Consider the following 12,365-nt stretch of genomic DNA (forward strand, 5'->3'; position numbering starts at 1 on the left):
AGATATCTACTGAATACCTGCAGTGTGTCAGGAAGTGCTTTAGGCAGTGGGTTTACTACGATGAACAAAACGGGCACCTTCAAGACTGGAACTCACACTCTAGCTTTATGAAAGGATAGCCCACCCTCTAATTTTACATCCATACACCCCATTCACACCTCCTTCATGGGTCACCTGGCTTTCCTGTCCTATACTTCTACTGAAGTCCTTTCCACCAATGTCCTAAAGGACCTCCCTATTGTACCTTCTTTGCCCTAGAGAACCTCTCAGCAGCAGTGGGTACAATTGACTGTTCTCTTCTTCAGACATTCTCTCTTCACTTGGCTTCTGTTAAACCCTTTTTCATCCTAGTTTCCCACCTACCTCTGTGGTCATTGCTTTGCAGGCTTCTTTGTTTCTGTCCTCCCTTTAAATGTTGGTGTTCTCTAGGGTTTGGAATGCTGCCTTCTCTTCTCACTCTGCACACTTTCCAACACTAATTTGCCTTCTCAAGGCTTTATCCATCACTGACAAATCAACATTTCCAGACCCCAATATGTGGTTGTCTCCTGAATGTCTCCTGTAGGAACCTCAAGCTCAACAATACAGGTACTGAATGTGCCATTTCTTCCTCTTCCCCTAAAACCTGTTCTTCCTTCTGAGTTTTCCAGTTCATTTTGTTGTCCAAGCTAAAAACTTGTCACTCACCTTAAGTCACTTCCTTTTTCCTTCCCCTAGATGTAGGTAGTCACCAGGTTCTGTAAATTCTAGTTCCCTAGTATCTCTTAAAATGCTTTCAATTCTCTCACCCTAACAGCTACGTCTTTGTCCAGGTGGCTGCCATCTTTCACCTCCATTATCTGGTCTTCCCATCCTCAGTCTTGCCCCCTCCAATGCACTCTCCACATGGCAGCTAGAGAAATCTGCCTAATCCCTCTGCTGAAATGCTTTTTCCTCAGTACTTCTTCACCATCTGCCCCTCCTCTTTATTCCTTTTTTTTCTTCTCTCACTCTCTTTCTTCCTCTTCCCAAGGGACTCCCGCTCAGGTATTGGTTTTTTCTAAGAAGGCTGTCTGCTCTTTAATTCGGATAAAATGCCCTTTTTACCATGGCCCTTAGTGCCATATTATTATTTTTTAAATTTATTTATTTCTGGCAGCACTGGGTCTTCGTTGCTGCATGCGGGCTTTCTCTAGTTGAGGCGAGCGGGAGCTACTCTTTGTTGCAGTGCACGGGCTTCTCACTGTGGTGGCTTCTCTTGCTGTGGAGCACGGACTCTAGGCGTGCAGGCTTCAGTAGTTGTGGCTCGCAGGCTCTAGAGCACAGGCTCAATAGTTGTGGCGCGTGGGATTTGTTGCTCCACGGCATGTGGGATCTTCCCGGACCAGGAATCGAACCCATGTCCCCTGCATTGGCAGGTGGATTCTTAACCGCTGCGCCACCAGGGAAGTCCCGCCATATTATTTTTTATCCATCTCACCCACTAGTCTCTAAACCACTAGAGGAAAAGACCATGTGTTATTTGTCTGTGTATCTTCAGTGCCGAATATGGTGTCTGGCACATGGTAGGAAAAAATTTTAATGATTGCTAATAAGTTGTGCCTATTGCCTTACATCAGTTAGTATCAACACAGAGCTGGGTATGGGGCAAGGTTCCTGATGATGAAGAATTTTACCACTGCTGAGTTGAGAGTGTGGAGGTGGTTGAGAAACATGTTTTTCAAAGAACTATTGTTACATCCCTTCTACTGCCCCATTGTTGATTGTGGTAGCAGGACCGAGGGTGCTGGTCGAGGGTTACCAACCCCTGGGAACAGAAATGGAAATGACAAGCCAGCTCTTCTTTTATAACAAGTTTTTTTCTTTTTCTCTCTCTCCTCTCTTTCAGGCGTATCGTGAGCTTCTTTCTTATAGTCACCCAGATGGGCTTCTGCTGCGTGTACATTGTGTTTCTGGCTGATAATTTAAAGCAGGTAGAGTCTTCTAGAGAAGGCGGGAGGGAAAAGAACATGGAAAAGGAGGGTCCTCTTTTTTCTAGTTGTTCAACAAATAGCTTCTTCTCTTTGGGCCCTAGTATCCTCATCATACAATGAAGAAAGTTAAACTGAGTGTTATCAAAGAACCCAGGCTTCCCCCAGTTCACATATCTGCAGATTTCTGTAAGTGGTTACTTTATCCACAGTACTCTTTGTCCAAGAGTTGTCTCTAAAACTGGACCTGTCCTCAAGGTTGGTCTTTAAAATTGAGCTGGAAGTAACCTTGGATTTTGTCAATCGTCCTGCCTTGGTATGTAATCATCCTTAACTCTTCTTAAACTGATACAGGTCTTTTTGAATAATACCTAATCTTTGGGCCATCTGTATCTACCTTTAGCTGTTTAATCTCCTTGGTTTAACAGTTTTTTTGTCCCCAAGAAATTCTTCTGATCTAACCCAATATTTATCTTGGAGCAAAATAATGTGGGTAATAACAGAGGCTATCCTTAATCAATAAGCTTAAAAAAGAAAATTATTCTTCAGGGCTCTTTTTCTGTTTATAGTAATACCAGAAACTTGGAAATGTAAACAAAAAATTAAAAAGAAGGAAAAAAATAGTAAGAATTCAGAATTAGCTTCTATTATGTGTCAGGTACAGTGATCATTTTATAAGTTTTCCCTCATTTAATTCTCTCCATGGTCTTATCAGAGTAGATACTATGGTTATTCCCATCTTGCAGAAGAGAAAACTGATGTTATGAACTCTATAATGTATATAAATATGGTCACAGAACAAAGGTTAAAAACACAGGCCTTTTTAACATCACAGCTCAAGTTTTTAAACACTATGCTATACTGCTTCTCAAAATAAAACAAAATTATTCTTAATCCAACCACTCATGGATGGTTTTAAATGAGAATTAACTGATTAGCATTTTTAGATGTCCTTAAATTTTTTAGTGTAATTTTTAATAGTTTTATAATTTTCCATCATACAGATGACTTAGTCTTTTATCATCTGATATTTTCTGTTTTTCTACTATAATCTGTACAAGTCTTTGTATAACCCTTTATTACTTTAGTATATGTATTTTTTAAGTAAAATTACTGGGTCAAGGAATTTGATTTGAAGGCTCTTAATTGCCAGATTGCTGCTTGGAAATCAATCTGACATTAGCAGAACTTTATCAATCATCTGTCTAGAGACAAGGTAAGCACTGTCTCAAGGAGTTTGCAGACTAAGTGGGATGTGCTCTAAGACATATAAAAAGCTAAATATCCATATAATATGTCAATGTTGGGTCAGGACTCCACTAACACCCTGAGGTTGGGGATGCTTAATTGTGAACTAAGGGGCAGAAATGTATGGGAGCAGGAGAGATCATTGGAGCAAGAGAAGCCCCCCTTGAGGAGATGCACCTGAGCTGGGCATTGAAGGGCAGGTTGGAGAAGTAGTGGCAGCCAAGGTGGGAGGAGGAATAAACACCTGAAGGCAGGAATGTACGGGACTTGCTCAGGAGAGGCAATACAAGTGGTTGTAGAAGAAGGTGTGGGCCTTGGGAGAGGAAGAGCTTTCACGGTTGAATGGGTCCATTTATGGAAGGCCTTAAATACCTGGCTAATGTTCCAAGTATTTTTCCTACTGTAGTGAGGAATCAGAAAAAAACAAGACAATGATTTATTTAAGTATTCATGATGTGTTAAATGAAAAGGAGATTTATTTTTTTAATTAATTAATTTATTTATTTTTGGCTGCATTGGGTCTTCGTTGCTGTGCATGGTCTTTTTCAAGTTGCGGTGAGCAGGGGCTACTCTTCGTTGCGGTGTGCAGGCTTCTCATCGCAGTGGCTTCTCTTGTTGCGGTGCAGGGCTCTAGGCGTGCAGGCTTCAGTAGTTGTGGCACATGGGCTCAGTAGTTGTGGCTCGCAGGCTCTAGAGCACAGGCTTAGTAGTTGTGGCACACGGGCTTAGTTGCTCTACAGCATGTGGTATCTTCCTGGACCAGGGATCGAACCCATGTCCCCTGCATTGGCAGGCGGATACTTAACCACTGCGCCACCAGGGAAGTCCCAGAAAGGAGATTTCAAAATAAGAGTGTATACTATAATTTCAGTCTTGTAAAATATAAAGGATGCGTGTAATACATGTAATTTGTGATACTGCATAGAAAATGTACAGATGAATATATTGCAAGGCATTACCATGGCAACCCATAGGTACTGAGATTATCATTGATTTTACATTTTCTTCTTGCTTAAATCTAGTTGCTAATTGTTCTGCAGTGGACTGTGTTGCTTGCACAATAAGACTGTAGTCATTAAGTCATGTTGATTCCAAAGGAGGGTGGTACCCTCCCTCCTACCCCCACTTTGCTGGGAGGTATTTGTACAGCGTGCAGGGGGTGTTCCTTGTTTGTCGCAGTGACGCGGAGATGCTAATACCTTTTACTGGGTGGCGTCCAGAGATGCTAAATGTCCTGCAGTGAATGGTCAGATGCTCACAAGGAAGAGTTCTCTCACTCAAAATGTCAGTATTGGTCCAATTAAGAAACAGTAAGTGATGAGCTTTTTTGGTTATAAGCAAAAGAAACAGATTCAGTGGAACTTCAGCAGAAAATGAGTTTAGTGGAAGAATATTAGCTAACTTCCAAAATGACAGAGAAAACTAAAAAAAAAAAAAATGGGTCTCAGAAAAGGACAGGAACAGGAACCAGGGCAGCTAGGGGCATGTCGATAGAATTGATGAGCAGTCTCCTCAGGGATTCCCTATTGTAATTACTGTTTACCCTTTTCTAGGTCTGCCTTGTGTCACTTTGCTTGTTATTTAGATTCACATTCCAGGGAGAGATGTGAGTGCCTGTGCTTGAGTCAGAGGCAGTGCTTTGGCTCTGCCACATGATTGTGATTTACAGTCCACCAAGGTTGTATTCAGGTGAGAGAGAATGCGCCAAAAATAAATGAAAATCAGGAGGAATGGATTCTGCGTTGCCAAAAGCTAATGAATGGCCACTCTAAGTTTAGGTATTTATGTTTATTAAGTTCGTTTTTTATTAAAGTTATTTCTGCAGCCTCTTTTGAGGAAGTATGGTGCAGAAGATTTACAATAAGAAATCCTAAAGTCACTCTAACTCACTCTAAGACCCTGGCACGTGAGACATGCCAGCTTTTTGTGAGGGGGTCTGATTATGGGCCAGGCTCTGAGCTAATGATGTGGCCAGAAAATTCATCGAATCTTCTCCTTGCTTTTCCCATTCGTCTCCCAGGTAGTGGAAGCGGTTAATAGCACAACCAACAACTGCCATTACAACAGGACAGTGATCCTGATGCCCACCATGGACTCGAGACTCTACATGCTCGCCTTCCTGCCCTTCCTGGTGCTTCTGGTGTTCGTCAGAAACCTCCGAGCCCTGTCCATCTTCTCCCTGTTGGCCAACATCACCATGCTGGTCAGCTTGATCATCATCACCCAGTCCATCATCCAGGTTAGCACACCACACTCCTCACTCCTCTAGTGGGCAGAGCCTTTTATCAATGATAGACTGACACCTGGGGCCAGCCCTGAGGGTAGATATATATGCACTTCCCTCTTCAGCTTAGAGCCCACTTTACTGTAACATTTCTTCCACAAAGCTGTCTCTGCGCACTCTCATTTTTCTGGGTATCTCCTCTTTGATGTTGCTTCTCCAATACTCGTTTTATGTCAAGTCCTGGTTTTAGAAAAAAATTATGCTTTGCAAGGAAAATATCTTGATTGGTTAACTACAGACCATTCCTGTAATGGTTAGATAGCAGCAAAAGGCAGATAAAAAGCAGGATTTTTCTACCACAGCTAAACCTTATTGAACTAGTCTTACATACTCTAAGCTATAATTCCAAGTAATTGCAAAATTACCCCTAGGGAACTCAAGAGAAAACAACAACAACTAATATTTAGTCACAGAGGTATAAATAGAAAGTCTTGAAAGACCACAAACAAATCTATCATGATGTAAATCACACGTCTTTGAAGTTGAGTATGGATATTCATTTTCCCTCAGTTTCCCACTTTTCTCTCCTTTCTAATTTTCATTTTATAATGGACAAGCCTACGTAGAAATTTAAATCCAGAAGACCCTTGGCATGCCTAATACCTTTCAGATGTTTTCCTCTTTCAGAAGTCACAAGAAAAAAACATTATTTTGTCCATGGAATTTAGTAAAAATAAGACATGAGCCAAATATTTTAGGATAACCACAGATAAGTCTTAAGGCAATATTGATAGATTCTACAAAATTGAATTTCCCAATGAAATAGCTACCTCTGATTTATTTTTGGACTATTCCAGAGGTTGCTCAATTAGAGAAATTGTTCTGTCATTATTTTCACATACTAGGTCACAGGGTACATAAAATATTTATTCCACACACTTTTCTTCTTCTGTTTACAGCTCATTGAAGAAGAAAAGGGGACTTTCATATGTAACGAATTACTTTGGGCTCCCTAGAATATCACTGTAACTATAGTCAAAGTAATTTCCCACGTCTATAACCACTGGTACATTCAAAGTGTTCTTGGGGGGCTTCCCTGGTGGCGCAGTGGTTAAAAGTCCGCCTGCCGATGCAGGGGACGCAGGTTCGTGCCCCAGTCCGGGAAGATCCCACGTGCCGCGGAGCGGCTGGGCCCGTGAGCCATGGCCGCTGAGCCTGCGCGTCCGGAGCCTGTGCTCTGCAACGGGAGAGGCCACAACAGTGAGAGGCCCGCGTACCGCCAAAAAAAAAAAAAAGTGTTCTTGGGCACTTTAGGCTAGTACTAACCTGTGGTGGGCAAGATTGTCTTCTGAAGGATTCTGATAAACCAGACTCCCTCTGTGAGATCCCTGATCCTTCAGTACTTTGAGAATACCTTAATCTTTCTTTCCTCTGGCTCTTTGCTATTGGGAAGCGTTAAAATCAACTCTGATTGTGGCCTACTTCCTTGTGAAGTTTTCTGAATTACTTGATATTCAATTTTTTTTATAATTCAGCTTTACTCTCAGAATACTCTTCTCTTAAGGGATCCCAAACATGCTTTGAGAGAAAATGTCTTTACCACATTTCTCTCCCCCATAGGGAATTCCAGACCCCAGCCGCTTGCCACTGGTAGCAAATTGGAAGACCTACTCGCTCTTCTTCGGAACAGCCGTTTTTTCATTTGAAAGCATTGGTGTGGTAAGGTTTCAATTGGGGTAGACTTTCCAAGGTGCTGTGGGTGGCCTTCTGAACAGGAGCTGGGAGCTCTGGGCTCTGTGTGCACGGGAGAAACTAACCTCTGACCTCACTTGGGTCAGGTGGAGAAACTAACCTCTGACCTCACTTTGGACCAGCAGGAGAAAGTAGGTTATAGCAGAGAGGTTAGAGCAGTCGGGAGAGTTTTATTCCTGTCCCAGTACATTTGTTAAACATTTATCTTCATATCAACATGTCTTTATTAATCTTTAAAAATCAAGATAAATAGAGGTATACAACTTAAATTACAGGATTTTTATGAAACATAAAGGAGTTTTAAACTGGAAAGTACAGTTTATTTACAATGGATTATTATATAGTCTCTACTTCCACACTTGAGGAAGGATAGTGCTGTGTATAATTTTTTTCTTCCAGTTTTATTGAGGTATAATTGACATACAGCACTGTATAAGTTTAAGGTGTACAGCATAATGATGTGACTTACATATATCATGAAATGATCATCACAATAAGGTTAGTGAACATACATCATCTCATATAGATACAAAATTAAAGAAATAGAAAATAATTTTTTTCCTTGTGATGAAAACTCAGGATTTACTCAACTTTCATATATAGAATAGTGTTAATTATATTTATAATTGACCTACAGCAGTATGTTAGTTCCTATTACTTACAATATAGTACTTCGATATTTCTATGGCTTTCAAAATGATCACCATGGTAAGTCTAGTTATGATAAATGTCACAATACAAAGATATTACATAGTTATTGACTGTTTTCCCTGTACTGTACATTTCATACCTGTGACTCATTTATTTTGCAAGTAGTAGTTTGTACCTCTATGCTTTTTAAGTTTACTTTTAATTTATATACAGTACAATTCACTTTTATTTGGTGTACATCTCTTTAAGTTTTGAGAAGTGCAGAGTCATAGATGCACCACAATCAGAACACAGAACAATTCCCCCACCATAAAAAGCTCCCTTGTGCTGCCCTTTTTGTAGTCAACTTCCCCCCACTCCCACTAACCCCTGGCATCCACCTTCTGTTCTCTGTCTCTATTGTTGCACTTTTTCCAGAATGCCATCCACATGGGATCATACAGTATGTAACCTTTTAAGCTTGGCTTCTTTCACTTAGCTGCATATACAGTCATCCACGTGGTTGCATGCATCAGGAGCTTGCTGCTTTCTACCGCTGAGCATCCACTGTATGAGCAGTACCACAATGTGTTGAACCATCCCCTGTTTAAGGACATTTAGGTTGTTTCTAGTTTCTGACGATTATGAGTAATGCTACTGTAAGCATTTGTGTACAGGGTTTTGTGTGAACATATGTTTTCATTTCTCTGGGAGTAGGTTTGTTAGGTGACATGTTAATGTATGTTTAACTTTATAGAAAATTGCCCAACAGTTTTCCAGAATTGCTATACCATTTGGCATTCCCACCGGATGTATGAGTGTTAGAATTCCTTTGCATCTTTGCTGGTTCTTATCTGTGTTTTTAGTGTTTTTTTAAATTTTAGCCATTCTAATAGGTGTGTAGTGCTATTTGATTGTGATTTAATTTGCATTTTACTAATGACCATTGATTTTGAGCATCTTTGTATGGGCTTATTTGACATCTGTATATCGTCTTTGGTATAAGTGTCTGTTCAAATCTGTGAATTTTTAAAGAACTGAGTTGTTGTCTTTTATTGCTGAGTTTTAAAAATTCTTTATATATGCCAAATGCAAATCCTTTATTAGATGTGTAATTTGCAAATAGTTTCTCTAGTCTGTAGCTTGTCTTTTCATTCTCTTAACATTGTCTTTCATAGAGAAAAAGTTTTAATTTTGATGAAGTTCAACATATCAAAATTTTTCATTTATGGATCCTACTTAGTTTATCTAAAACTTTAGTTTTATCTAAAACACTTTGCCTACTCCAAAGTCACGAAGACTTTTCTCCTATATTTTCTTCTAAATGTTTTGTTTTCATTGTACATTTAGATCTATGATATATTCTGAGTTAATTTCTGTTAAAAGTGTTTATAGGTTGAAGTTCAATTTTTTTAAGGATGCCAATTATTCCTTCATCATTTGTTGAAAAGACTATCTACTCTCCATTGAATTACCTTTGCATCTTTTAAAAAGCTAATCGATATATGAATATGGGTCAATTTCTGGACTTCCTATACTGATTCATTGATCAATGTGTCTTTCCTTTCACGATACCAAAATATCTTGATAACACAAGCTTTACCTTAAAATCATGTAATATTAGAGCTCCAACTTTGTCCTGATTAATATTTGTGTGATACATTTTTTTCCGTCCTTTTAATTTTTTTATTGAGATAAAATTCACCATTTTAACCATTTTAAAATATATAATTCAGTGGTTTTCATTGCCTTCACAATATTGTGCATTCATCACCACTGTCTAATTCCAAAACATTTTCATCATCCCAAAAAGAGACCCTATGCCCAGTAAGCAGTCAGTCTCCATTCCCCTCTGCTCCCAGCCCTGGCAACCACAATCTTTGTCTTTTAATTGGTGTGGTTAGACCATTTGCAGTTAATGTAATTATTATGTTTATTAGGTCTGCATTTTATTATTTGTTTTCTGTTCTACCCTTCCTTTTGCTTTCCCATTTTCTCTTTTTACCTCCTTTTGGATTCTTTGAATACTATTTAGTATTCTACTTTAGTTTACCCGTCAGAGGTTTGACTATATCTCTTTCTATAATACTTTTCATGGTTGCTCTAGGGATTACAGTATACATATATAACTTTTCACAGTTTACTTACAGTTAATATTTTATCATTTCTAGTAAACTATAGAAATCTTATAGTTGTAGAGTTTTTTTTTCTTTCCCCCCTTTTTGTTGTAATGACCATATGTATTACTGGTTTGGCCAAAAAGTTCGTTCGGGTTTTTTTAGGAAAAACTCGAACAAACTTTTCAGCCAACCCAATACATCTAAATATATCAAAACACCATCAGAAAAATGTTATAATTTTTGCTTTCAGTAGTGCCACATGGCCCTTTTGATAAACTTACTAAGGGAAAAATAGTCTAATGTATCTATCCAGGTACCTACCATTTCTGTTGCTCTTTCCTTATTCCTGAAATCACAAGTTTCCCTCTGGCATCATTCCCTTCAACGTGAACAAACTCCATCATTATTTCTTTTAGACTGGTGACAAATTTTTTTCATTTTTTTTTTATCTCAGAATATCTTTATTTTTTGCCTTTATTCCTGAAGGATGTTGTTGCACAATATAGAATTCTAGGTTGGCAGTCTATTTTTAGCACTTTGAAAATATGGTATCCCTTCCTTTTGCCCTCAGTGGTTCTGGTGAGAAATCTGCAGTTATTTGAATCATTGTTCCCTTATATGTGATGTTGTTTTTTATCTGGTTACTTTCAAGATACTTTTCTAAAAATCTTTGGTTTTCAGCAGTTGTATTGTCTGGATTAGTTTTCTTTGAATTTGTCCTGTTTGAAATTCACTTAATTTCTTGAATCTGTAAATATATGTCTTTTACAATTTGGGAAGTTTTCTTTTTCAAAAATGTTTTTCTGTACCAATCTCTTTTTCTTCCCCTTCTGGGACTCCAGTGACCTGAAAGTTAGACACTTTGATATATGTCCCACTATTTTCTGAGGCCCTATTCATTTTTTAAAATCGTTTTTTCTCTTTTATGTTCAGATTCAATAGTTCCTATTGATCTGTTTTCAAGTTCACTGACTGTGTTCTGTCATTTACATTGGACCTCTCCAGTGGGGTTTTTCAGTTCTAAAATTTCCATTTGGTTCTTTGGTTCCTATTCCTTCAGCTTCGTTGCCAAGAACTTATATCTGTCCATTTGTTTCAACAGTGTTCTCCCTTACTTCACAGAGGATGGTTATAACACTTGCTTTAAAGTCTTTGTCTGATATTTTCATAATTTCTGTAATCTTAGGGTTGGCATCTGTTGTCTTTTCCCTTGAGCAGTGTTGAGATTTTCCTGGTTCTTTGTATGTTGATTAATTTTAGACTGTATCCTACACATTTTGAATATTATTTTATGAGACTCTGGAGCCTGTTAAAATCCTCTGGAGCGTGTTGACTTTTGTATTTTAGCGAGCAATCTGATTAGATTCAAACTACAAGTCCTGATATACCTTCAGTAGACCATGGTCTTAGTATCAGATTAGTTTTCAAAGACTTTGAAGTGATATTTGGCTTCACCTTGCTTATATGCTACCCAGGGGCCAGACCGTGGTCTGTCTACACAGTAGTTCTCAAAGCCTTTACTTTGATGCTTCACATCAGTTCCATACGTGTACAGCTCAGGGCTAAGGCCAGACTTCATTCACAGGGATGAAGGGAATCACTTTCTCTGGCTCCCTCCTTTCCGTGTTTTCCTGCACACTCACCAGTGTGCTGCACATTCACCCAGCAGCTTCTTTTTCTGGTCCTCTGGCTACAAAGCCAGGGTTTTAGCCTCCTTATACTCCTATACACTTCTTGTGACTGGGCCTAACTCGAGGGTGACCACTGAGAGTAAAAAGAGAAGAAAAGAGCAACAGGGATTCCTTCCAGGTCTGGCTTCCTGGGCATGTAACCTGTGTGGTCACATGGGCCCCTGCCTTTAAAAGGATTTCACACTTGGTTTAATGCCCTGTGTTCATCATCTTGAATTTCTTGATCTTTGACCAAGTAGCCTTGCATTGTCATTTTGCACTGGGCCCCACAAATTATGTAGCCAATCCGATTCCCCCTTTACTCTTTGGACTCCCAAAGTCCTCTTTCCCTGTTCCTCTGCTCCAAGAGAAAGAGTTTGTCTTGTCTCAGATTTTTAGGTGCCTACGTAGCCACCACAGTCCCTGATACAACAGATTGCTGCTTTGTGACTGAGACTTGCCTTGGGGAGTATGGCCTGGAGAGTAAAAAAGGAAACAGAATAATAGGGATTTTCTCCATGCTCTCTGTCCCACAGGGTCCCCTATTTTAGGTCCCTCTGGCCAGAAAGAGGATTTCTTTTTGAGTTTTTTCTCTCCGCATCCGCTACATAGTTCTAGGATTTGGGCTCTCCTTGAGTCTAAACTAGGAGAAACAAGAAGAAAAAAAATCAGGAAGCTCACTGCCATGATGGCCATTTTTACTGGTTTTGAGCAATTCACCTTCTATTATATACTTTTCAGAGTCCATGGATAGTTGCTTTATGTATTCTGT

The 12,365-nt window shown here is 39.3% G+C and overlaps 1 protein-coding gene across 2 annotated transcripts in view; it reads left to right on the plus strand.

Annotated features, from left to right (window-relative positions):
• Positions 1 to 12,365, plus strand: part of LOC113606836 (proton-coupled amino acid transporter 2-like) — a 30,526-nt gene that overhangs the window by 8,318 nt on the left and 9,843 nt on the right. For both annotated transcript variants that reach the window (XM_027081499.1, XM_027081498.1), the window contains exons 6-8: positions 1,868 to 1,952; positions 5,218 to 5,436; positions 7,042 to 7,140. In XM_027081499.1, coding sequence (XP_026937300.1) covers positions 1,868 to 1,952; positions 5,218 to 5,436; positions 7,042 to 7,140 — 403 coding nt within the window. The remainder of the gene's footprint in view (positions 1 to 1,867; positions 1,953 to 5,217; positions 5,437 to 7,041; positions 7,141 to 12,365) is intronic.

The sequence above is a fragment of the Aethalodelphis obliquidens genome, unplaced genomic scaffold (assembly GCF_003676395.1).
Source record: "Aethalodelphis obliquidens isolate GAN/ISIS:26980383/991018 unplaced genomic scaffold, ASM367639v1 scaffold45, whole genome shotgun sequence".
Lineage (NCBI taxonomy): Eukaryota > Metazoa > Chordata > Mammalia > Artiodactyla > Delphinidae > Aethalodelphis > Aethalodelphis obliquidens.